Below are 24,527 nucleotides of genomic sequence, written 5' to 3' on the forward strand. Positions count from 1 at the left end.
AGTATGATGTTGACATGATCAGTCCAATCAAAGGTACTGTACATATAACGGGATTTGACCTAATTTCTGTGGCCAATGACCTTGAGCCTTCTTGGAAGGGCACTTGTAATATAACCCTACGGTAGGACCCAGAGCGCTGACATTTTGGATGTCTACTAGTACTAAAGGACTGAAGCTAGGCGATTGCAAGGTCCCCATGAGTGACAGAATACTGAGCCAATCACAGTGCAATGCTCCTATTTTCTGCTGGCCCGCCCCACTACCACAGAATGGACTGAGCTAGACTAACACCTGCATTTTGGAGCTGCCTTACTCAAGAATACAAAAAAATTATATATATAGATAGATATTTGCAAAAAATGTGGGTCTCAAAACAGATGGGGTCCCCACTGGCTGTACACAGTTTACAGCATGTTTAAAAGGTGCTGTGAAATAAATGCTTGTGTGCTAGGCTGTGTTCTGATCTGCTTGAAGTGATGTCAACAGGCCAGCAGGGGGCACTCTTCCCCCATAGGTGCTGTTTTGGTAAACTGACGATAGCAAAGATTATAGCAAACACCAAAGAAACGGAATTGGTGCTAGCTCTGCAAATTCAGCTATTGTTGGAAGCCAGACAATATAAAACAAACTATATTAAAATTACAAAAGGTTGCAGCATACGTTGTGTAAATGGTGAACTCATACAGCTGTCAACCCTTGTCACTGCAATCCGTGTCACATTTCCTAGCTGACTAGCTAGCTACCTTTTAGATAGAAGCCCATCTAGAATGATAGATGATAGAAGCCCATCTCCTACTGTAAATAACCTGCACACTGTGTGTGTGTGTGTGTGTGTGTGTGTGTGTGTGTGTGTGTGTGTGTGTGTGTGTGTGTGTGTGTGTGTGTGTGTGTGTGTGTGTGTGTGTGTGTGTGTGTGTGTGTGTAGCCAGCCAGCCAGCCAGGTAGAAAAAATACGGACATCAGAGTAATTTTCAGTACACCAAAACGCAAAGTAAGAACCCTAGTAGCCTAATATCTCAAGGACAAGTTGATAAAGTGTTCATAAGAAAGAAGTGAAATGCTAATGGAAATGTTTCACAATGATGTCATTAGACAGAGCAGGCAACATATTGCACACAGACAGCAGAGCTGGGGACAGATGGGCAGGGACAGACTGGCAAGTTTGAGTCTTTGTTTGGCAACATTATGAAAAGTTCTCTCTTTTTTAGACTTGTAAAATAGAGACATAATTGGAAAATGCCATGGATACCCCCACTCTCAACTTAAACTGGTGACTGAACTAAGATTTGTTTAAGGCAATGGTATTGCTGTTGTGATTAATTGTGTAGTTTTGGGTACCGGTAGTTAGGAGTATGACAAACACCTTATTTATTTTCTAGGAGACAGACTGTGAGTCGGTGAGGGTGGTGAAAGGGAAAGAGCCAGGGAGAGAGACTTCAGAGAACAATGTCACAGCCACGGCAGGACCAGGTGTCAACCTTGTTGCCAGCTGCACCAGTATAGGGGACAGTGGCACAGCATTATCCAGTTACCTCAGTGATGGCACAAAACCATATCAGCCACACCATCAATTTATAGAACCGCAAACTCTTGCCAACAGATTGTTGACGTTTCAAGAGAGATGGTTTCGCGATTTCCCCTGGCTACATTATAATCCATCAATTAAAGGAGTGTTGTGTTTTCACTGTAGCCAAGGGTTTTCAAGCCAGCCATCTTTTGGCCAAAGAGCGGATTTTGCCTTTCCTTAGTGCAGGATTTAGGAACTGGAGAAAAGACATTGAAAAATTCACAGCACATCAACTGTCAAACCCACTGCCACTTTGTAACTGTAACAGCACACCAGCTAAACCTAATCAGTGCCCAGTTATCCAGCGCGTGGGGTAAACAGCAGAAATGACGAAAGCTACCTTGCACTGTATGAGAAAGCAACAACATTGATTGACTCCGTTGAATCCATTGAGACACACTCAATACGATTTGCTGGCAAAGCAGTGGATCACTATACGGCAGAATTTTTTTAAGTGTTGGATGGTGTGGAGGTTCAGTTTGGCGACCGTTTTGACCAGGACAGTCTAAACGTCCTGCAAAAGTTGGAAAGAACGCTTCTCACGGGGGAGTTGGATGAGTCTCTAGATCAGTACCCTGAGCTGAACATAGATTCTCTTTCAGTGCAGTTGCTTCTCTTTTGCAACAAATACCCCTGTAGCAGCAGTGGAGAGGCAGCAGAGGTCCTCAGGAGGCTTCCAGTGGAGGTGCATGAATATAAAGATGTGGAACAGGACTGTAACCACCAAAAACGTGCTCTGTCTAGGCCCAATACACTATCACAGCTTATTGTGAAATAGACACAAATTACTTACTCGTTGTTTGACCAAGTTGAGGTGCTGATCAGAATTTTGTTTGTGGTGCCAGTGTCTTCATGTGAGGCTGAGAGGAGTTTCAGTGCACTCTGCCGGTTAAAGACTTGGCTACGGGCTAACATGGGCCAAGAGAAACTGAACGGCGTAGTTGTCTGTAATGTACATAAAGGCAGGCTGGATAGTCTTGAGGGAAATATCTGCCAGCAATTTGTTAGATCCATTGAAACCCGCAAGCATATGTTCCGTTCTTTTGTTCAGTAGTGTGTATAGCAGTGGTTCTCAACCTTTTTCGGGTACTGGAACCCCTGCATATTTTGAGCAAAGCGTGCAAGGTTTTGAGTGGTCCTCAGGGACCTCCACCCCCTCTATATTATATGTAAAGTTACTGGAATCCTTGTGGTGCTGAATACGTTCATTACACTTTTTTATTTCACGGACCCCTTGCAATTACACCAGGGACCCCTATGGGTCCACGGACCCCTGTTTGAGAACCCCTGGTGTATAGTATGATATTTGATCTTTTGTTTAGTAGTTTTCAGTTTTTAGTACATGACAATGCACTTACTAATTATTTATTTGATGTTATTTTATTTAAAATTGCATACTTAGTGTGACATACTTGTCCATAGCTGCTGTTTGAAGAGTTGAGACACTGACTGAACAATAAACACGTATTTTTGAAGGATATTTGGGTTATTCATTGAAGTAGTTCTTTCGCTTTTAGAACTGTACTTATTTTGAGCTTTTTGTTCTTGTAAAGCTATTGTAGTAGACTCAGGCCAGTGGCACATATTTAATGACTATATAAATGATTCAGAAAAAGTTAAATAATAAGGTCAATTCAATATGGAGACCAACTTTGTGATGGTTCTCAATGGAGAGTCTTTTAGATGAGATCACACCATGTTCATTGTATTTATGAAAACTGCACCCATACACAGTGTACAGTACCATTGCCACCTACTGGCCTTTGTATTGCTGGTTGTAATATACAAATACCTTCATACATACTGGACTGATAAGGAACACTGCTATAACTATTATTAGTAGTAGTATTATAATGATTTAAACATTTTAACAAGTTGGGACAACCTTTTAGTTAACTACTGTATCTATCAATTATTCAGTAGTAGTAATTATGGTTCCTCAATATACATTTAACATATTACAACGTAGGCTGTGTTACAGCACTACTTTTGGTGTCCCCCTCAGGAATTGCTCTTGAGAAAATTTAATGTAATTGTCCCCTCCAAAGTTGATATCAGATTTTCGCCCCTAGGCGCACGGGGCAGGTCTGGCAACTGCAGCCAGAGATTTGGAATCTGTGGGCTTGGCCCCTGAAAGGTCCAAATTGATGGCAAGGGGTTTACCGCTGAACGTTATTGCTACTGTACAGTCCGCAACTGCTCGCTCCACGAGAGGGTTCTATGGATTTAAGTAGCGGGCTTTGAGCTTTGGTGCCAAAATAAAGGAATTCTTCCTTATCTGTGCTCTTTGGTTGACATTTTAATGTTCATACAGGGGCTTTTCGAGCAGGGCCATTAATTCTCCACCCTGAAGGTATATATAGCAGCTATTTCAGCGTGTCATTTGTGAATTGATGGTGCCACTCGGTGGGGTCATCCCCTGGCGGTGCGGGTTTTAAAAGGTGTGCGCCGTCTCAGGCCGGTCATCCAAATTGTTAGGTTGAAAAAACGATTCTAATAAAAGTTACAGCTGTACAATGGATGAAGATCCTCCAAACTATTAGATTTTTTATTTTCCTTCAGATATTGACTGAATTATAGCACACAGACAAATAATTGTAAATGTTTCTCTTGTACTTGATTCTTGCACTCATATATACATTTTGTTAGTATATCAGGTGCTTTTAAAATGCTTTGATTAAAATAAAGAATTGTATGTGCTTAATTTGCAAATATACACTAGGTGTATTTGCATACATGGATAAATGAATATAAAGATGTGGAACAGGACTGTAACCACCAAAAACGTGCTCTGTCTAGGCCCAATACACTATCACAGCTTATTGTGAAATAGACACAAATTACTTACTCGTAATTGCACGATTTTCATCACAATGCATTTTGTGTTTATTATACAATTTGCTTTCTTCATAATACATTTGTGTACATTACACAGTCATAATACCCATAAAACCTAGCAGTCAAACAGAGAAATGGTTATAATACTTTTTCCATCATTCATTTCTCCCATAGGGGATTTTAGAAACACTTAAGGATCGGACCTTTTTTTCCAATTTTCTCCTAAAATGACATACCCAAATCGAACTGCCTGTAGCTCAGGACCTGAAGCAAGAATATGTACATTCTTGATACCATTTGAAAGGAAACTCTTTGAAGTTTGTGGAAATGTGAAATGAATGTATGACGAGACAGCAGGGGTTCAAACTGTAGAACCCAGTTGCTACATTTGAATATAAAAATTGATATTATCAAACAAAATGATGCTACATTTTATCTCTGGGACCCTCAGGATGACAAATCAGAGCAAGATTACTGAATGTAAGTACATTATTTACCTTCAGAGGTGCATGTATCAAACCAGTTGCCGTGATAAGTGTTTTTTTGTTTTGCGCTCTACTCAAACAGTAACATGGTGTTTTTTCACTGTAATAGCTACTGTAAATTGGACACTGCAGTTAGATTAACAAGAATTTAAGCATTCTGCCAATATAAAATGTCTATGTCCTGTAAAGTTGGCTGTTGATTACTAGTCATTCTAGTCACATTGGCACATGTTAGCAAAAATCGTCCCGGTTTCGGGACACCGATCCTGTAGAGGTTTAAAAATAAAGTATTTAGTGTAGGCTTACCGTGGCGTCATGTTTTATAAATCTCTCTCACAAGGTGACTTTTATCAATATATTCGCCTGTATTTAACCCCCCCCCCAGCTAATTACCTTTTTTTTTTTCAAAAGGTAATTAGCTGCTAATGTCGCTATCATAAAGAATAACAAATGCCATCATGATCTGGATGAGACGGATGTATAGAGGCAAAGGTAAGAGTCTCTGGATTAACTATCTAATGTTAGCTAAAATATAGTAATGAATGAATTGACAAAATGTCTTTAAATGCACAATTCTGTGAACTGTCTTGTTCTTAAATTGACACAATACCTGTTAGCAAAGGTGTCAGCTAGAGATGACATGCAAGAGCTTGCAGGGATTTGTAGTTTTGCATCATGTCTACTTTGATGCTAATTAGCATTTTCTGAGACTAAATAGAGCTGAATATTTATATTTTGTTCAATATAGTTGGCTATAAATTGATTTTGGTATTTTAACATGCATCTGGTGGGGATAGACAAAATCAACATGCGCACGCGGATGCACGAGCAGAGCCGGTTTTGTCAGCACCTATTGGGATAGATGACGAAATGCAGTGGCATGTAAAAAGTTTCGTTTTCGAACGTGGAGGCGTTTATGGGGTTTCCACTAGTTACCACAGCCACAAAGTCAAAATTGGCTATATCGTAAAAAAACATGAAAACAAAAATGCCTTTTTCGGTCTTAATTTAAGGATAGGGTAAGGCATAGAAGTATGGTTAGAAGTATGGTAAAGGTTAGGTTTTAGTTTAAAATCACATTTTAATTAGATAAATTATAGAAGTGGGTTATGACTTTGGTGTTTTGTGTGTGGTCAGGGGGAGACCCAGCTGTATCCAAGAGGCGGCATGGATAATGGATATACAATCAACGCGTTCATTATAGGTGACGCTTAACAGCCAATATGAAGATCATGCGTGGCTATAATAACTTCAGTGTTAGTCTTCAAATTAATTGGTTTTACGTGGTGTGATTTTCATTACAGATGGTAAAAAAGCTTTGCACACTGAGCTTCATGTTTTAACTGGCCGGTGAGCTCTTCCACCAGAACCTGACACTTGTGAAATGGAATACCATCAAACCCAGGGAGCTCCAAGACCTTCTTGCTCGACAACATATGACCTATTCGGAATGTGGACGTTCTTGGTGATGTTGTTGTATTTGTTCATTGCATTACACTGTAGGCTATTACTTTATTAACCATAGTATCCGTGTAATTCATGTTATTAATATTATTCACAAGGAAATTCATATTCAAGTTGTTTGTTATGTTTACAATTTTTTCAGGTCAAAAACATGTCTGCTTCCTGACCCTCCAATGGGAGACAAGGTGAAGAACTTCTTCAAACAGCTGGACGACTTTCTTTCAGGTGAGGTAAATATCCCCTAGGTTTACTTTTTGGGGTTTTAAATGTAGTCTAATGAGAGGGGTGCCTATAAATATGATGTAGGCCTACGTATACTATGTTTTCTTTAAAAAATATATATATATATATTCGTTTCTCGTTTTTTCTTTCAGAATTTCAGTTCGTGCGCACCGGAGGTCTTGAGAGATGAAATAGGGAGCTTCCTGAGACATTTTCAAAATAAATAAATAGGTAGCATATTGTAGTTACATTTGCATAAAAGTTTATTAAAACATGTTATATAAGTCATTTTGTTAGGTATATTAATTATGACACTTCTATGTGTTTATGTTATTCCTCCATGTTACATAAAATTGTCACGAACTCTTAGGAAAAAAGGTTCTAGATTGAACCAAAAAGGGTTGTATTGATCGTTTCATATATGGCACCCCTGAAGGTTCTATATAGAACCCTTTTCTAAGAGTGTGTATAATATTTGAATAAACACACACACACACAGCTTAGAATTGTTAGAATTGTGCTAGCAAGTTTGTAAAAATGTGTGGTGTGAATCAACCAATGAATGAAGACGAATTTCTCCATGAAATGTTAGCATAACTCCATACCAACATCATCTTCAATGAAAACAATAAACACCGTTAGAATACACTTTTAGACAAGAAATAATATGACTGTGGCATCATATCACTGTAAAATATTGTTTATTCTTATAGTTATTAATCATTTAAAGTATATACTGGATATTATGCAACATAATTATTATTACAATTTGAATATTAGTTCAATGGAGTATACCAATTGCTCTTAAAACCAAGCATCTACTCTTCAGTCGCTGGAGAGGAAAGGTCATAGATGCAGAGGTCCCATCAACTTACATAACTGGGTGAATAAATAAAATATGTATTTACAAGTCCATTAAAGACAAGAATATTGAATACTTTGACAGATGATCTACGTGAAAGACCTATCTTACGCACACATGCCTATAGGCCCAGATTCAAAAGCCCCCGCAATATAGGCTCCAATTGAAGCAGTATTCCCAAGTGTAACGGGTGTCTAGATCTTCCTCCTCCTCGGACGAGGAGAGGGGAGAAGGATCGGAGGACCAAAATGCAGCGGGTTGTGAATACATAATGATTTATTTACAGACGAAGACGAAACACGAAGAACACTTGAAATGATTACAAAATAACAAAACGAAAACGTAGACAGACCTGAACTCGGAGAACTTACATGAAACACGAAGAACGCACGAACAGGTACAGACTACAACAAAACGAACGAACGAACAAACCGAAACAGTCCCGTGTGGTGCGCAGACACAGACACGGAAGACAATCACCCACAAACAAACAGTGTGAACAGCCAACCTATATATGGTTCTCAATCAGAGGAAAACGTCAAACACCTGTCTCTGATTGAGAACCATATAAGGCTAATTACAAGTGACCTAAACATAGAAACACAAAACATAGAATGCCCACCCCAACTCACGCCCTGACCAACTAAACACATACAAAAATAACATAAAACAGGTCAGGAACGTGACACCAAGGTCTATACTGCCTGTGCACTTCATAGAATACCAGTGTCTAATTTTGAAAACCGGGAGCATATAGAAGGGGGTCTACCAAAATATTTCAGACCACCCAAACCTGTTTCTAAAACATTATAAAGTAATGTTAAGTGTGTAATTCACACAACCCATACAAGGTTGATCTTTAAATAGGCAGTTGAGGACCACAAACCACAATTGCCCTTTAAGCAGGTGATTACAACGTAGTTGACACCATAGTTTCTTTGTGCAAATGAAAAGGTGTTGCGTTTTCAAACATTAAATACTGTGGTTTTCAAAGTGAAAGGCCAAACTAAATTTATTCTATATGGTGATATTTTTTTAGGCCATAGTCCGATGGATTCACATGTTTCTTTTTTTAATTAAAAAAAATCCTGGTTGAAAGGCCATGATAAAATAGCAAATAACCCTATGTAACAATTCTTTGAGAGATGCACCTGTCCTTTCCCTGCATTTTCTCCAGACGTAAAACAACTCTCAGGTATGAAAGTGTAAGGGAACTTCCACCTTTCACTTTTGGAATACCTTGCAGACTCTTAGTATAAAGGATCGACACAGGTTGGAGCATGACAGAACTCGGGAATTCGACAAATTGATCGATCAGGAAGAACACTTTATCTTTTTCTCCTTTGCGGACAACTTTGTTTTGTCGGAATTACACGAAGTAGGCTATCTTTCGGAAGGGCATCAAGATTGATTGTGGACAGACCGAGAACTACAGCAGACCTACGCTAAAATGGGTTCAATCAGCTTTTGGATGTGCTTGGTCATGACGATTTGCACCTGGAATAAAACCATCGGATGCACGTGGATGAAGACACTTCCTCGGTCTCCGAGCATGTTCCAAGTGTTCAGCAACAACACCATAACGATGCTTCAGAAAATGGTAGGATATAGGGAAATGTTTATTCACTTGTTCCTGGTCATTGAGCTCTTGCCATCTTTTAAACATTTCATGAGCTGCTATGTTTCATTTAAATTACCTGACTCCTTTTTGTACAGTAGTAAAAATGCAATATTTTGTTTATATTTTTTGGCATCTCAGGGTCATGAAGTCTCTCGAGAACCTCAGATCACTTTCCCTGACAAACAATACAGACAAGTCAATAATTTCAAGGTAATAAATATGCATAAAAAAGGTTTTGTTCTATCCATTTAAGAGTGGATGAAACACTGAATTCGGGAAGTATTCAGACCCCTTCACCTTTTCCAAATTTTGTTACGTTACAGACCATTTCTAAAATTGATTACAAATAAATAAAAAATCATCATCAATCTACACACAATACCCCATAATGATAAAGCAAAAACAGTTTTTGTTTTGAATAAATTAGCAAAAATGTCTAAAAACGTGTTTTGGCTTGGTCATTATGGGTTATTGTGTGTCGATTGATGAAATAAATCATATTTAATATATTTTAAAATATGGCTGTAATGTAACAAAATGTGCAGATAGTGAAGGGTTCTGAGTACTTCCCGAATGCACTGTATATAATTTGGTTATAACGAATATGCAATTTGCTATAATTTTCTTATATTTGCCCTCAATTCATAAGGCATATACTAATACAAATTTACATTTACATTTACATTTAAGTCATTTAGCAGACGCTCTTATCCAGAGCGACTTACAAATTGGTGCGTTCACCTTATGATATCCAGTGGAACAACCACTTTACAATAGTGCATCTAACTCTTTTAAGGGGGAGGGGGGGGTTAGAAGGATTACTTTATCCTATCCTAGGTATTCCTTAAAGAGGTGGGGTTTCAGGTGTCTCCGGAAGGTGGTGATTGACTCCGCTGACCTGGCGTCGTGAGGGAGTTTGTTCCACCATTGGGGTGCCAGAGCAGCGAACAGTTTTGACTGGGCTGAGCGGGAACTGTACTTCCTCAGAGGTAGGGAGGCGAGCAGGCCAGAGGTGGATGAACGCAGTGCCCTTGTTTGGGTGTAGGGCCTGATCAGAGCCTGAAGGTACGGAGGTGCCGTTCCCCTCACAGCTCCGTAGGCAAGCACCATGGTCTTGTAGCGGATGCGAGCTTCAACTGGAAGCCAGTGGAGAGAGCGGAGGAGCGGGGTGACGTGAGAGAACTTGGGAAGGTTGAACACCAGACGGGCTGCGGCGTTCTGGATGAGTTGTAGGGGTTTAATAGCACAGGCAGGGAGCCCAGCCAACAGCGAGTTGCAGTAATCCAGACGGGAGATGACAAGTGCCTGGATTAGGACCTGTGCCGCTTCCTGTGTGAGGCAGGGTCGTACTCTGCGAATGTTGTAGAGCATGAACCTACAGGAACGGGTCACCGCCTTGATGTGAGTTGAGAACGACAGGGTGTTGTCCAGGATCACGCCAAGGTTCTTAGCACTCTGGGAGGAGGACACAATGGAGTTGTCAACCGTGATGGCGAGATCATGGAACGGGCAGTCCTTCCCCGGGAGGAAGAGCAGCTCCGTCTTGCCGAGGTTCAGCTTGAGGTGGTGATCCGTCATCCACACTGATATGTCTGCCAGACATGCAGAGATGCGATTCGCCACCTGGTTATCAGAGGGGGGAAAGGAGAAGATTAATTGTGTGTCGTCTGCATAGCAATGATAGGAGAGACCATGTGAGGATATGACAGAGCCAAGTGACTTGGTGTATAGCGAGAATAGGAGAGGGCCTAGAACAGAGCCCTGGGGGACACCAGTGGTGAGAGCACGTGGTGCGGAGACAGAATCTCGCCACGCCACCTGGTAGGAGCGACCTGTCAGGTAGGACGCAATCCAAGCGTGGGCCGCGCCGGAGATGCCCAGCTCGGAGAGGGTGGAGAGGAGGATCTGATGGTTCACAGTATCAAAGGCAGCCGATAGGTCTAGAAGGATGAGAGCAGAGGAGAGAGAGTTAGCTTTAGCAGTGCAGAGCGCCTCCGTGACACAGAGAAGAGCAGTCTCAGTTGAATGACTAGTCTTGAAACCTGACTGATTTGGATCAAGAAGGTCATTCTGAGAGAGATAGCAGGAGAGCTGGCCAAGGACGGCACGTTCAAGAGTTTTGGAGAGAAAAGAAAGAAGGGATACTGGTCTGTAGTTGTTGACATCGGAGGGATCGAGTGTAGGTTTTTTCAGAAGGGGTGCAACTCTCGCTCTCTTGAAGACGGAAGGGACGTAGCCAGCGGTCAAGGATGAGTTGATGAGCGAGGTGAGGTAAGGGAGAAGGTCTCCGGAAATGGTCTGGAGAAGAGAGGAGGGGATAGGGTCAAGCGGGCAGGTTGTTGGGCGGCCGGCCGTCACAAGACGCGAGATTTCATCTGGAGAGAGAGGGGAGAAAGAGGTCAAAGCACAGGGTAGGGCAGTGTGAGCAGAACCAGCGGTGTCGTTTGACTTAGCAAACGAGGATCGGATGTCGTCGACCTTTTTTTCAAAATGGTTGACGAAGTCATCTGCAGAGAGGGAGGAAGGGGGAGGAGGGGGAGGAGGATTCAGGAGGGAGGAGAAGGTGGCAAAGAGCTTCCTAGGGTTAGAGGCAGATGCTTGGAATTTAGAGTGGTAGAAAGTGGCTTTAGCAGCAAAGACAGAAGAGGAGAATGTAGAGAGGAGGGAGTGAAAGGATGCCAGGTCCGCAGGGAGGCGAGTTTTCCTCCATTTCCGCTCGGCTGCCCGGAGCCCTGTTCTGTGAGCTCGCAGTGAGTCGTCGAGCCACGGAGCAGGAGGGGAGGACCGAGCCGGCCTGGAGGATAGGGGACATAGAGAGTCAAAGGATGCAGAAAGGGAGGAGAGGAGGGTTGAGGAGGCAGAATCAGGAGATAGGTTGGAGAAGGTTTGAGCAGAGGGAAGAGATGATAGGATGGAAGAGGAGAGAGTAGCGGGGGAGAGAGAGCGAAGGTTGGGACGGCGCGATACCATCCGAGTAGGGGCAGTGTGGGAAGTGTTGGATGAGAGCGAGAGGGAAAAGGATACAAGGTAGTGGTCGGAGACTTGGAGGGGAGTTGCAGTGAGATTTGCAAATCACTCTTCTTCTAGGCTGACGAACAGATGACCTTCATTTCGCATACTCTGAACACCATAAAGAAATTGTACAGCAGTGGTAAATATGAGTCCACCGCCTGGGACCAGAAAGGAGTTGACAAGTTTATGAATGACCTCTATCGCCAGACCTCGGAGCTGGACCAATGCGTATGTCATTTGTGATTTTCGCCCTTAACATTAATGCAAAAAGGAAAACATTATACTATCCTACTAGATTATAATATAAGTGGTTACATGTTAATCAACTCATATTAAATGAAATATTTGTATTTTGTTCTAACAGGTAAAGGCTATGAAAACTAGACAATCAAAATCTGTCAAAAGAGTGAACAAAAAGATGAGCCTTCACTTCAAGTTCCTGAAGAATTACTTGAAACGCGAGGTAGGTTGATCCATTTGTCTTACAAAGAGAGTACATTCACCAAATCTGGATGTATTTGTGTGATGATACAACATGTGTTTATTCTAAAATCTCAACAAGTGTATTTCATTTATGCAGGATTACAGCGCAAGCGGCTGGGAAGACATAAGGACAGTGGTGCTGGCACACCTACAAAGACTAGACACAACATTAAGTAGCCAATGAGCGTTATGTGTGTGTTGTGTAGATATTATTTATTTATATATCTATTTATCTATTCATATATCTAACTATTTATTTACATGTTTACTTATTTGTTTTTATTTACGTATTTATTTATTGGGTAGTAATGTATTCACAACTCTGTGGAATAAATTATTTTTTATACTGAATAATTCTGTGATTGACTTAGGCTATACATAGCCTAATGTATCAATGTTTCCGTGCATTTTCTTTTGTATTCATGAAGGCCATTGCATACTGTATTTATTATTGCAACCTGATAGGAAATGTTTGTTATTGTAATAATGAAATATATTTTAATTAAATAAATGTGTCCTCTACAGCTGTAATCTTTTTTACTCAAATAAATTGTAATTTATGGCATAGACACATTTAGCAGATGTTTTAACGGGTGTAGCGATATGCTTGTATTTCTAGCTCTACCACTGCAGTAATATCTGACAATACACAACAATACACACAAATCTAAAAGTAAATGAATGGACATAAGAAACATAGAAATATGTCGGAGTCCAGAGTATATATATACAGTACCAGTCAAAAGTTGACACACCTCAGGGTTTTTCTTTATTTTTACTATTTTCTACATTGTAGAATAATAGTGAAGACATCAACACTATGAAATAACACATATGGATTCATGTAGTAACAAAACAAGTGTTAAACAAATCAAAATATATGTTATATTTGAGATTCTTCAAAGTATCCACCCAGCTTTGATGTCAGCTTTGCACACGCTTGGCATTCTCTGAACCAGCTTCTTGAGGTAGTCACCTGGAATGCATTTAAATTAACAGGTGTGCCTTGTTAAAAGTTAATTTGTGGAATTTCTTTCCTTCTTAATGCATTTTAGCCAATCAGTTGTGTTGTGACAAGGTAAGGGTGGTATACTGAAGATAGCACTATTTGCTAAAATACCAAGTCCATATTTTTGGCAGGAACAGCTCAAATAAGCAAAGAGAAATGACAGTCCATCATTACTTTAAGACATGAATGTCAGTCAATGCGGGAAATTTCTAGAACTTTGATAGTTTCTTCAAGTGCAGTTGCAAAACACTACGTGTGTGTGTGTGTGTGTAAGGCTGTAAAGTAACAACATTTTGAAAAAGTCAATGGGGATGAATACTTTCCGAATGCACTGTACCTTAATTGAATGCACTGTATGCCGCTGTGAATAAAAGTGTCTGCTGAATGACCAAAACGTAATGACCAGACCAAATCTGAACCAATCATAGATATTTAGGCTATGTTTCACAACTTTGAAAAGCACAGTATGGTATGGCACAGTTCAATACAATAGAGCACTGTAGAGTACAATAAAGTATAGTAGAGTACAGTACAGTAGATATTAATTCAGTACAGTACAGCATAGTTTAATTCAGTAGAGTACAGTACAGTTTAGTAAATTAGTGTAAAGTAGGCTACAGTCTACTGTGCTGAACTCTACTGTACGTTACTTTCCTTTACTTTACTGTAATGTACACTGTATTGTAATGAACTGTAATCTACTGTACTCTTCTGTATTGTACTGTACTGTGCTGTCCAAATTTATCCTTGGACAATGAAATTAACAGTCAAACCAAAAATCTGACCAAATAAAGAAGGCCTGTCCAGACAGCACCATGCTTAGTGGGTAGGCACGATGTATCCTGCATACATTGGGATGATGCAGTTTAGACATTGTTTGCTCATTGACGTCTTACACATTCTAAAGTCTACAGTTCTACATCGTTGATATGTCTGCTAGACATCAACATTCTATCATGATGTCTTGGCGCCGTCATCCCAATATGCAAACGCTCTCAAAACTACATATTCCCAATTCGATAGGTCGGCCAAAGGTGTCTATGATTACTGGGGAGAAGACTCAGGTGAAACTGATGACATCACACAACTTGTGTAAAACAGCTGGGAAACCCCCAAAATGCGTCTACCGCAGGCGTGTCATGCGACATAAGAAGACGTTTCAGCACAATTGACAGGTATCACTACTAGCGCTAAAAAGCATGAAGACGTCAGCCACTTCAGCAGTTTGGACATCGCCACACGGCAAATATTCTATCAGTTGTCCTGTGTTGTGGCCGCAGCCCTGTTGCTAATGTTATTGCCATGCTTACTAGTGTTCCAATTCCTCAAACCCCTAAACTTAAATTTGTAAAACTATAGGCAATAAATGTATGACATATGTGATGGGAAATATAGCTCTTTGACTCGTTGGTATCACGTTTCAAGTGTCACGATTATGATTCCTCATGGCTGGTCCTATTAAGGCTGTATCGAATAACACCAAGGCCCGTATTTATAAAGCATCTCCGAGAGTTGGAGTGAACAAATGCAGCAGAATAATTAGGCTACATCTGACATTTTTGCCTATAACATGACATTTCAATATGAAACCACCCATGACATCTTATCAAGACCCTGATGGAACAGGTGTGTTTGTACTGGGTTGGAACAAAAGCCTGCACCTCCTCCTGCTTGTCTCCAGGACCGTGCAGACAGTTTTGGTGACCACTACCCTACAGTATATGATCTTTACAGTTGAACAGGCTTTGTATATTATGAATGAATACCAATATTATATATAAAAATGAGCAATAAACCATTGCCAAGATTTGACCTTGTATAGTCATTCAAAAACGTGCACAACACTATGACACACACACACACACACACACACACACACACACACACAAAGCCCTGTCAAATCTATTGACTCTGTAGGGAAAATATCCCTGATATCGTAGCCTATACCAAGGAACTATAGTCACATATTCTTTTTCATTTTCCCCTTGTAAAATAAACGACAAATAGAAAGTTCCAACAAATCATGTTGTCGTTGCTTGTCAACGTTGCATCACCAGCAGACAACAGTAGGGTGAAAGTTCGTTACGTCATTGTGAAAATGAAAGTTGAGAGATGTGGGTATTGACGCTGACGTCTCCCATTCACTTTTCAGTTGTAGCGCAACAGCAGAGGACGACGGAACAATTGTTCGGACTAACTTTGAACGAAACCCACTAAATTAATGTCTTATATGGCTAAATTTCTTAAGAAGTGTGGGTTTTATTTCGACTTCGACGATTTTGTTATCAGACTTTTTTTTTATCGGTTCACGCGAAGTTATTAGCAGTTGAAAGCAAAGCTCGCGAATAGCCTATTCTCGCTACACTAATAGCCTAGCCGATATCTAAATGGAATAATCTTATCTTGTGGTTCAACTAAAGTTTAAAGCCGGATTCAAGGAGAATGTCTATAGATTTACTTGGATTTGTTCGTCAAGGAGACGGAGCAGGCATGGAATTCCTATTGCTCTATGTGCTAGTCTGGAAAATGAAAGTTCCCGCCTCCGGTAGGTTGACCAGGGGAAATTCTCTATACAGCTTTCCCTTTCCCAATTCCACATAAAACTACTTAACACAGCCAAGATGTTCAAACTCATCTGGAAAACTAATAGCGAAACGAACTGCTATTTACAATGTATACAATGCAGAGTTGGACGTGTATTTTTCTTATTATTTGCAGTATGCAGAGCGTGTGTCATTGCTGTGACTGGATACGACACCACTACGGCCACTTGAGCGCAGAATACCTTTCACTGCTGGACCAGATGGTGAGTTATCAGCACACTGTAAGAGGAGACTGAATGCATGTATTAAGGACAGCAAAACAACCAACCAAGTCAAGTAGTCATATGTTTCATGTTTAGCCTTTTTGTTAGAAGACTGTAAGCCTATATTTGAATATACATACTAAAAGGGAGCTAAGGCTATAATGACAGAGATCAAGAGACGCTATCTACATTAGGCCTACTGTACTTGCAGTATAAGCCATACTTTATGTCTGTCTTGATTGGTCTTGAAGTATTTGACAAGTGACTTAACATACTATATTGATTGTTTTCCAGGGAGGAGATATCACAAAGCAGGATGCCCCAGTCTTTTTCCCAACATCACTTTACAGACACATAGATGATGCCGAGGTAAAGACTAGAAATGTGACTTATCGTGTTCTGATATGCTTTGGTATGGCGGTCTTGACCCAATGTTATATTGATGCCATAACGAAAGCCTATACTTTTTCTAATCTTCTTTTTCTATCTTCCTGTGTAGTTTGAGGACCAAGTCAGATTCCTGAAAGAGACCATCTATCAAATCACAAAACTGTTTGATGGGAATATGAAATCTGTCACCTGGGACAAGAAAAACCTGGACGATTTCCTCAACATTCTAGAACGCCAATTGGAGAACATTAATTCCTGTGTAAGTAACGGGTCTATTTAAAGTATAATCCCTGTTTAAGTCAGGGCTCTCCAACCCCGTTCATGGAGATTTACCCTCCTGTAGGTTTTCGCTCCAACCCCAGTTGTAACTAACCTTATTCAGTTTATCAACCACATAATTAACCTCTTAGTGATCCCTTCACGCGCCAATCCCTTTAGCGGGATCGATTTGACAGCATCCAGTGAAATTGCAGAGCGCCAAATTCATACTACAGAACTATCAATATTCAACATTCACGAAAATTTAAGTGTAATACATCAAAATAAAGCTTAACTTCTTGTTAATCCAGTCGCTGTGTGTCACGTTCCTAACCTGTTTTCTGTTGTTTTGTATGTGTTTAGTTGGTCAGGACGTGAGCTGGGTGGGAATTCTATGTTGTGTGTCTAGTTTGTCTGTTTCTATGTCCAGCCTAATATGGTTCTCAATCAGAGGCAGATGGTAATCGTTGTCCCTGATTGAGAATCATATATAGGAGGCTTGTTTTGTGTTGGGATTTTGTGGGTGTTTGTTTCCTGTCTCTGTGATTGTCTGCACCAGATAGGTCTGTGTCGGTTTTTGCACATTTGTTATTTTGTATTGTTGTTTGTAGTGTTTTACTTGTTCTTTATTAAACATGTTTAACACTAGCCGCGCTGCACTTTGGTCCTCTCCTTCACCCCTGGAAGAAAACCGTTACAGAAACACCCACCAAACCCGGACCAAGCAGCGTGGCAACGGGCAGCAGCAACAGCAGCAGCGGTACAAGGAGGAATGGACATGGGAGGAGATTCTGGACGGAGAAGGACCCTGGGCAGAGCCAGAGGAGTGTCGCCGTCCCAAAGCGGAGCTGGAGGCATCAAAAGCGGAGAGGCGGCATTATGAGGCGCTTGCAAGGCAGAGTGGCTGGAAACCCGAGAGGCTCACCCAAAAATTTCTTGGGGGGGGGCTAAAGGGGAGTGTGGCGAAACCGGGTTGGATACCTGAGCCAACTCCCCGGGCTTACCGTGGAGTGAGAGGGCGTCGTACTGGTCAGACACCGTGTTATGCGGTAAAGCGCACGGTGTCCCCAGTACGCGTGCTTAGCCCAGTGCGGGCTATTCCACCTTGCCGCACTGGGAGGGCTAGGTTGGGCATCGAGCCGGATGTCATGAAGCCGGCCCAACGTATCTGGCCTCCAGTACGTCTCCTCGGGCCGGCGTACATGGCACCAGCCTTACAGGTGGTGTCCCCGGTTCGCCTGCATAGCCCAGTGCGGGTTATTCCACCTCGCCGCACTGGCAGGGCTACGGGGACCATTCAACCTGGTAGGGTTGGAGAGGCTCGGTGCTCAAGAGCGCGTGTCCTCCTTCACGGTCCGGTATATCCGGCGCCACCTTCCCGCCCCAGACCAGTACCACCAGTGCCTACACCACGCACCAGGCTTCCAGTGCATCTCCAGAGCCCTGTTCCTCCTCCCCGCACTCGCCCTGAGGTGCGTGCCCTCAGCCCGGTACCTCCAGTTCCGGCACCACGCACCAGGCCTACTGTGCGCCTCAGCAGGTCAGAGTCGGCCGTCTGCTCAACGCCGCCTGCACTGCCTGTCTGCCCAGCGCCGTCTGAGCCATCCGTCTGCCCAGCGCCGTCTGAGCTGCCTGCCTGCCCAGCGCCGTCTGAGCCATCCGTCTGCCCAGCCCCGTCTGAGCCATCTGTCTGCCCAGCGCCGTCTGAGCCATCCGTCTGCCCAGCGCCGTCTGAGCCATCCGTCTGCCCAGCGCCATCTGAGCCATCTGTCTGCCCAGCGCCATCTGAGTCATCCGTCTGCCACGAGCCATTAGAGCCGCCCGTCTGTCCCGAGCCATTAGAGCCGTCCGTCAGTCAGGAGCCGCTAGAGCCGTCCGTCAGTCAGGAGCTGCCAGAGACGCCAGCCAGTCAGGAGCTGCCAGAGACGCCAGCCAGTCAGGAGCTGCCAGAGACGCCAGCCAGTCAGGAGCTGCCAGAGACGCCAGCCAGTCAGGAGCTGCCAGAGACGCCAGCCAGTCAGGAGCTGCCAGAGACGCCAGCCAGTCAGGAGCTGCCAGAGACGCCAGCCAGTCAGGAGCTGCCAGAGCTGCCCTACAGTCATGAGCTGCCCTACAGTCATGAGCTGCCCTACAGTCATGAGCTGCCCTACAGTCATGAGCTGCCCTATAGTCATGAGCTGCCCTCCAGTCATGAGCTGCCCTCCAGTCATGAGCTGCCCTCCAGTCATGAGCTGCCCTCCAGTCATGAGCTGCCCTCCAGTCATGAGCTGCCCTCCAGTCATGAGCTGCCCTACAGTCCGCAGCTGCCACTCAGTCCGGAGCTGCCACTCAGTCCGGAGCTGCCACTCAGTCCGGAGCTGCCACTCAGTCCGGAGCTGCCATTAGTCCGGAGTTGCCCCTCTGTCCTGAGCTACCTCTCTGTCCTGAGCTACCTCTCTGTCCTGAGCTACCTCTCTGTCCTGAGCTACCTCCTAAATCATGTGGGGGCCTTGGGGAGGATTCTTAGGCCAAGGTCGTGGGCGAGGGTCGCCACTCAAAGGACGCTAAGGAGGGGGACAAAGACAGTGGTGGAGTGGTGTCCTCGTCCTGCGCCGGAGCCGCCACCGCGGACAGATGCCCACCCAGACCCTCCCCTTGAGTTTTAGGGGTGCGCCCGGAGTTCGCACCTTGAGGGGGGGGTTCTGTCACGTTCCTGACCTGTTTTCTGTTGTTTTGTATGTGTTTAGTTGGTCAGGACGTGAGCTGGGTGGGAATTCTATGTTGTGTGTCTAGTTTGTCTGTTTCTATGTCCAGCCTAATATGGTTCTCAATCAGAGGCAGATGGTAATCGTTGTCCCTGATTGAGAATCATATATAGGAGGCTTGTTTTGTGTTGGGATTTTGTGGGTGTTTGTTTCCTGTCTCTGTGATTGTCTGCACCAGATAGGTCTGTGTCGGTTTTTGCACATTTGTTATTTTGTATTGTTGTTTGTAGTGTTTTACTTGTTCTTTATTAAACATGTTTAACACTAGCCGCGCTGCACTTTGGTCCTCTCCTTCACCCCTGGAAGAAAACCGTTATACTGTGTCAGATTTCAAAAAGGCTTTATGGCGAAAGCAGACCGTGCGATTATCTGAGGACAGCGCCCCGCATACAAACACATGAAAATAAATTTTCAACCAGGCAGGTGCGACACAAAAGTCAGAAATAACGATATAATAAATGCCTTACTTTTGAAGATCTTTTTGCAATCCCAAATGTCTCAGTGACACAATTAATGGTCGTTTGGTTCGATAAAATCCTTCTTTATATCCCCAAAATGTCCATTTATTTGGCGCATTTGATTCAGAAATACACCGGTTCCAACTCGCCTAACATGACCACAAAGTATCTAATAAGTTACCTGTAAACTTGGTCCAAACATTTCAAACAACATTCCTAATCCAACCTCAGCTATCCAAAAATGTAAATAATTGCTCAAATTTAAGACGGGATAATCTGTTTCCAATACCAAAGAAAAATAACACGGAGCGTGCTCCTGTTTACACGCACCAAAATGGTAGGGACCTTCAGAGTGACACATGGAATGAATAGCACTACTTCTTCATTTCTCAAAAGAAAAACATCAACCAATTTCTAAAGACGTTTGACATCTAGTGGAAGCCATAGGAACTGCAACCAGGTTCCTAATAATAAGGGTATTGTCACAATCGTCTTGTGAAGAGAGTGAGGACCAAAATGCAGCGTGTGGAAAGTACATCTTCTTTATTAAAGAAAGAAGACGAAAACGACACGAACACTATACAACTAAACAAAACAACAAAACAGACGACCGTGAAGCTAATCAAACATAAGTGCTGACACTAAACACTTAGACATAGACAATTACCCACAAATGCATGATGCCCATGGCTGCCTTAAATATGGCTCCCAATCAGAGACAAATGAAAGACATCTGTCTCTGATTGAGAACCACTCAGGCAACCATAGACATACCTAGACACATTCACTCAACCATAGACATACCTAGAAACATTCACTCAACACAAACTCATACACTACACCCAACACCCCCTTTACCATATAACCACCCAAAACGACAAAACACAAACATTCCCCATGTCACACCCTGACCTAACTAAAATAATAAAGAAAACAAAGAATACTAAGGCCAGGGCGTGACAGGTATCCCATAGAAAACTATTGGGAAATCCTATGACCTCAATTTTTTTTCCCCCTGGATGGTTTGTCCTCGGGGTTTCGCCTGCCAAATCAGTTCTATTATACTCACAGACATTATTTTAACAGTTTTAAAACGTTATAGTGTTTACTATCCAAATATACCAAGTATATACATATCCTAGCTTCTGGGCCTGAGTAACAGGCAGTCTACTTTGGGCACGCTTTTCATCCAGACGTCAAAATACTGCCCCCTAGCCTTAAGAAGTTTTAATCAGGTGTGGTAGATTAGCATTGGAGTGAAAACCTACAGGCAGGTAGTTCTCCTGGAACAGGGTTGGAGAGCCCTGGTTTAGGAGTAGCCTAACTCCACAAGTGGAGAAATCTACGTATAAGGTACATATAAATTAGTCAACCCCTTAACATTTTCCACATTTTGTTACGTGACAGCCTTTTTCTATAATTGATTAAATAGATTTCCCCCCTCATCAATCTACACACAATACCCCATAATGACAAAGCAAAAACCGTGTTTTAGACATTTTTGCTAAATGTATTAACAATAAAAAACTGAAATATCACATTTACATAAGTATTCAGACCCTTTACTCAGTACTTTGTTGAAGCACCTTTGGCAGTGATTACAGCCTTGAGTCTTCTTGGGTATCATGCTAGAAGCTTGGCACATCTATATTTGGGGAGTTTCTGCCATTCTTCTCTGCAGATCCTCTCAAGATCTATCAGGTTGGATAGGGAGCGTCGCTGCACAGCTATTTTCAGGTCTCTCCAGTGATGTTCGATCAGGTCAAGTCCGGGCTGTGGCTGGGCCACTCAAGGACATTCAGAGACTTGTCCCGAACCCACTCCTGTGTTGTCTTGGCTGTATGCTTAGGATCGTTGTCCTGTTGGAAGGTGAACCTTAGCCCCAGTCCTGAGGTCCTGAGCGCTCTGGAGCAGGTTTTCATCAAGGATCTCTCTGTACTTTGCTCCGTTCATCTTTCCCTCGATCCTGACTAGTCTCCCAGTCCCTGCCAATGAAAAACATACCCACAGCATGATGCTGCCACAAAAATGCTTAACCGTAGGGATGGTGCAAGGTTTCCTCCAGATGTGATGCTTGGCATTCAGGCCAAATAGGTTTCATAAGACCAGAGACACTTGTTTCTCATGGTCTGAGAGTCCTTTAGGTGCCTTATGGCAAACTCCAAGTGGGCTGCAATGTGCCATTTACTGAGGAGTGGCTTCCGTCTGGCCACTCTGCCATAAAGGCCTGATCGGTGGAATACTGCAGAGATGGTTGTCTTTCTGGAAGGCTTTCCCATCCCCACAGAGGAAATCTGGAGCTCTGCCAGAGGGACCATCGGGTTCTTGGTCACCTCCCTGACCAAGGCCCTTCTCCCCTGATTGCTCAGTTTGGTCGGGCGGCCAGCTCTAGGAAGAGTCTTGGTGGTTACAAAGTTCTTCCATTTAAGAATGATGGAGGCCACTGTTTTTTTGGAGACCTTCAATGCTGTAGACATTTTTTGGTACCCTTTCCCAGATCTGTGCCTTCGAGACAATCTTGTCTCGGAGCTCTACGGACAATTTCCCAACTTCATGGCCTGGTTTGTGCTCTGACATGCACTGTCAACTGTAGGACCTTAAATATACAGGCTTGTGCCTGTCCAAATCATGTCCAATCAGTTGATTTTACCTCAGGTGGAGTCCAATCAAATTGTAGAAACATCTCAAGGATGATCGACGAAAATAGGATGCACCTGAGCTGAATTCTGAGTCTCATAGCAAAGGGTCAGAATTCTTATGTAAATAAGTTATTTCTGTTTTTGCATTGTCATTATTGGGTATTGTGTGTAGATTGATGAAGAATTTTTTTCTTTCATCCATTTTAGAATAAGGCTGTAACGTAACAACATTTGGAAAAAGGGAATTGGTCTGAATACTTTCCGAACGCACTGTATATGGGTTATTACAGGTTTTGAGCCAGTTTGCGACATCACATAAATAATATTGCAGCAATGAGAAATGTAAATTATTATGGATTATAATTAATGGAAAGTTTTCGTAGGCTTTGATGCATTTTTCATTATGGCAAGTCAAGTTTGATATTTTAAAGTGGAAATTACAATCTTTAGAAGCCTTTTCAAACATTGAATACACATTAAGTTTCCATTTCCTGCCGTGCAGGATAATTCTCAGAAAAAAAGGGTTCAAATGAAGATCCTACATCTGTATGATGCTAAAGTTTTGGTTAATTTTGTCCAACAGGTATCACCCTCCATGAAACCTGAGAGGAGACTGAAACGGTACTTCAAGAAGTTGAATAGGAAGGTTCTGAGAAAAATGGTGAGTTTGGTTTAGTATGGAAATGTGTTTAATACATGTAATCAAATTAATATAAACTAGGCTAAACAGGAGCAGTGTTCTTTAAGAAAAATGTGGGTTCTGGGGACATATGTATCAAGCATCTCAGAGAAGTGCTGATCTAGTATCAGGTCTCCTCTGTCCTTATTTATAGTGATCCAAAAGACAAAACTGATCCTAAATCAGCACTCCTACTCTGAGAAGCTTAATACATACGGCACCAGGTCTTTCTTTGTTGTTCAAGACATTATGGTCGTTATTTTGCCAAGAACGTTCACCCCACTAATATTTCAAATGTTCTGTGTTTTTCAGAACTACAGTGCACAGGCGTGGGAGCTCATCAGGAAAGAGACTAAACGTCATCTGCAAAGATTGGATATCCTTGCGGCAAAGATGCACTGATCATCCGGACTCATCTCAGAAGCTACGCCCTTACCAGTTTATTAAGCATGAATACGATCATGTGGGGGACCCTGTCAGTCTATTTATTATATTTAAATCCATAAATTATTGTTTTTTATTTGAATAATTTATTATTTATATTTTGTATTTCCCTTTTGTACCTGTGTTGAACTGAACTGTATTGCCGGTCGACTTGAAAAAACAGTGAAAAATAATATTGAAAATGTGAATAAAAATATATTTTGTTTAAATTGTCCAAATTTCGTTCTTGTCTGAAACCAATGAGAGTGGATTTATAATATCTTATCTAACCATCAGAAGGGACGCACATTAAACTTGTTGCTGATCAGTCACATGATAATTTCTACTTTAAGTTTATGTATGCTTGTAGTTTTGTTTCTTTATGTAAATTATTTTTACTGTGTTTTTGTACTTTGTGAGGGTTGCTGTTCTTTTTGTTTTTCCTGTTTGTTTTTATGTGGTAATCACACTGGGGCAGTGGGCTGAACGGGGTGGGGAGATCTGGGTGAGGAGTAGAGGATAATCTGGGGGACCAGGAACTTGACAATGTGGGATGTTCATTTATAA

The 24,527-nt window shown here is 42.3% G+C and overlaps 2 protein-coding genes across 3 annotated transcripts; both read left to right on the forward strand.

The window, feature by feature from the left end:
- Positions 1 to 8,888: 8,888 nt before the first annotated feature.
- On the forward strand, positions 8,889 to 12,738 carry LOC120044487 (interferon a3-like). Its single transcript, XM_038989140.1, has 5 exons — positions 8,889 to 9,038; positions 9,198 to 9,269; positions 12,147 to 12,299; positions 12,436 to 12,534; positions 12,652 to 12,738. The coding sequence occupies exons 1-5, from the start codon at positions 8,889 to 8,891 to the stop codon at positions 12,736 to 12,738; spliced, it is 561 nt and encodes a 186-aa protein (XP_038845068.1).
- A 2,967-nt stretch (positions 12,739 to 15,705) lies between these two features.
- LOC120044488 (interferon a3-like) lies at positions 15,706 to 24,184 on the forward strand. 2 transcript variants are annotated; one of them, XM_038989142.1, is made up of 6 exons: positions 15,706 to 16,108; positions 16,282 to 16,369; positions 16,664 to 16,738; positions 16,869 to 17,018; positions 23,442 to 23,519; positions 23,850 to 24,184. In XM_038989142.1, the coding sequence occupies exons 2-6, from the start codon at positions 16,283 to 16,285 to the stop codon at positions 23,937 to 23,939; spliced, it is 480 nt and encodes a 159-aa protein (XP_038845070.1). In that variant the 5' UTR covers positions 15,706 to 16,108; position 16,282; the 3' UTR covers positions 23,940 to 24,184. The 2 variants fall into 2 exon arrangements, with proteins under 2 accessions (XP_038845070.1, XP_038845069.1); XM_038989141.1 differs by lacking the exon at positions 15,706 to 16,108 and having other exon boundaries at positions 16,170 to 16,369.
- Positions 24,185 to 24,527: the final 343 nt, after the last annotated feature.

Source organism: Salvelinus namaycush, chromosome 3 (genome assembly GCF_016432855.1).
Source record: "Salvelinus namaycush isolate Seneca chromosome 3, SaNama_1.0, whole genome shotgun sequence".
Classification (NCBI taxonomy): domain Eukaryota; kingdom Metazoa; phylum Chordata; class Actinopteri; order Salmoniformes; family Salmonidae; genus Salvelinus; species Salvelinus namaycush.

Excerpts from the sequence above, each read along its gene's own strand:
- LOC120044487 (XM_038989140.1), top strand. The coding sequence starts at position 8,889 with ATGGGTTCAATCAGCTTTTGGATGTGCTTGGTCATGACGATTTGCACC. Across the intron at positions 9,270-12,146 it reads GACAAGTCAATAATTTCAAG|GCTGACGAACAGATGACCTT; the intron begins GTAATAAATATG and ends CTCTTCTTCTAG. Across the intron at positions 12,300-12,435 it reads CCTCGGAGCTGGACCAATGC|GTAAAGGCTATGAAAACTAG; the intron begins GTATGTCATTTG and ends TTGTTCTAACAG.
- LOC120044488 (XM_038989141.1), top strand. The coding sequence starts at position 16,235 with ATGTATACAATGCAGAGTTGGACGTGTATTTTTCTTATTATTTGCAGT. Across the intron at positions 17,019-23,441 it reads TGGAGAACATTAATTCCTGT|GTATCACCCTCCATGAAACC; the intron begins GTAAGTAACGGG and ends TTTGTCCAACAG. Across the intron at positions 23,520-23,849 it reads GGAAGGTTCTGAGAAAAATG|AACTACAGTGCACAGGCGTG; the intron begins GTGAGTTTGGTT and ends TGTGTTTTTCAG.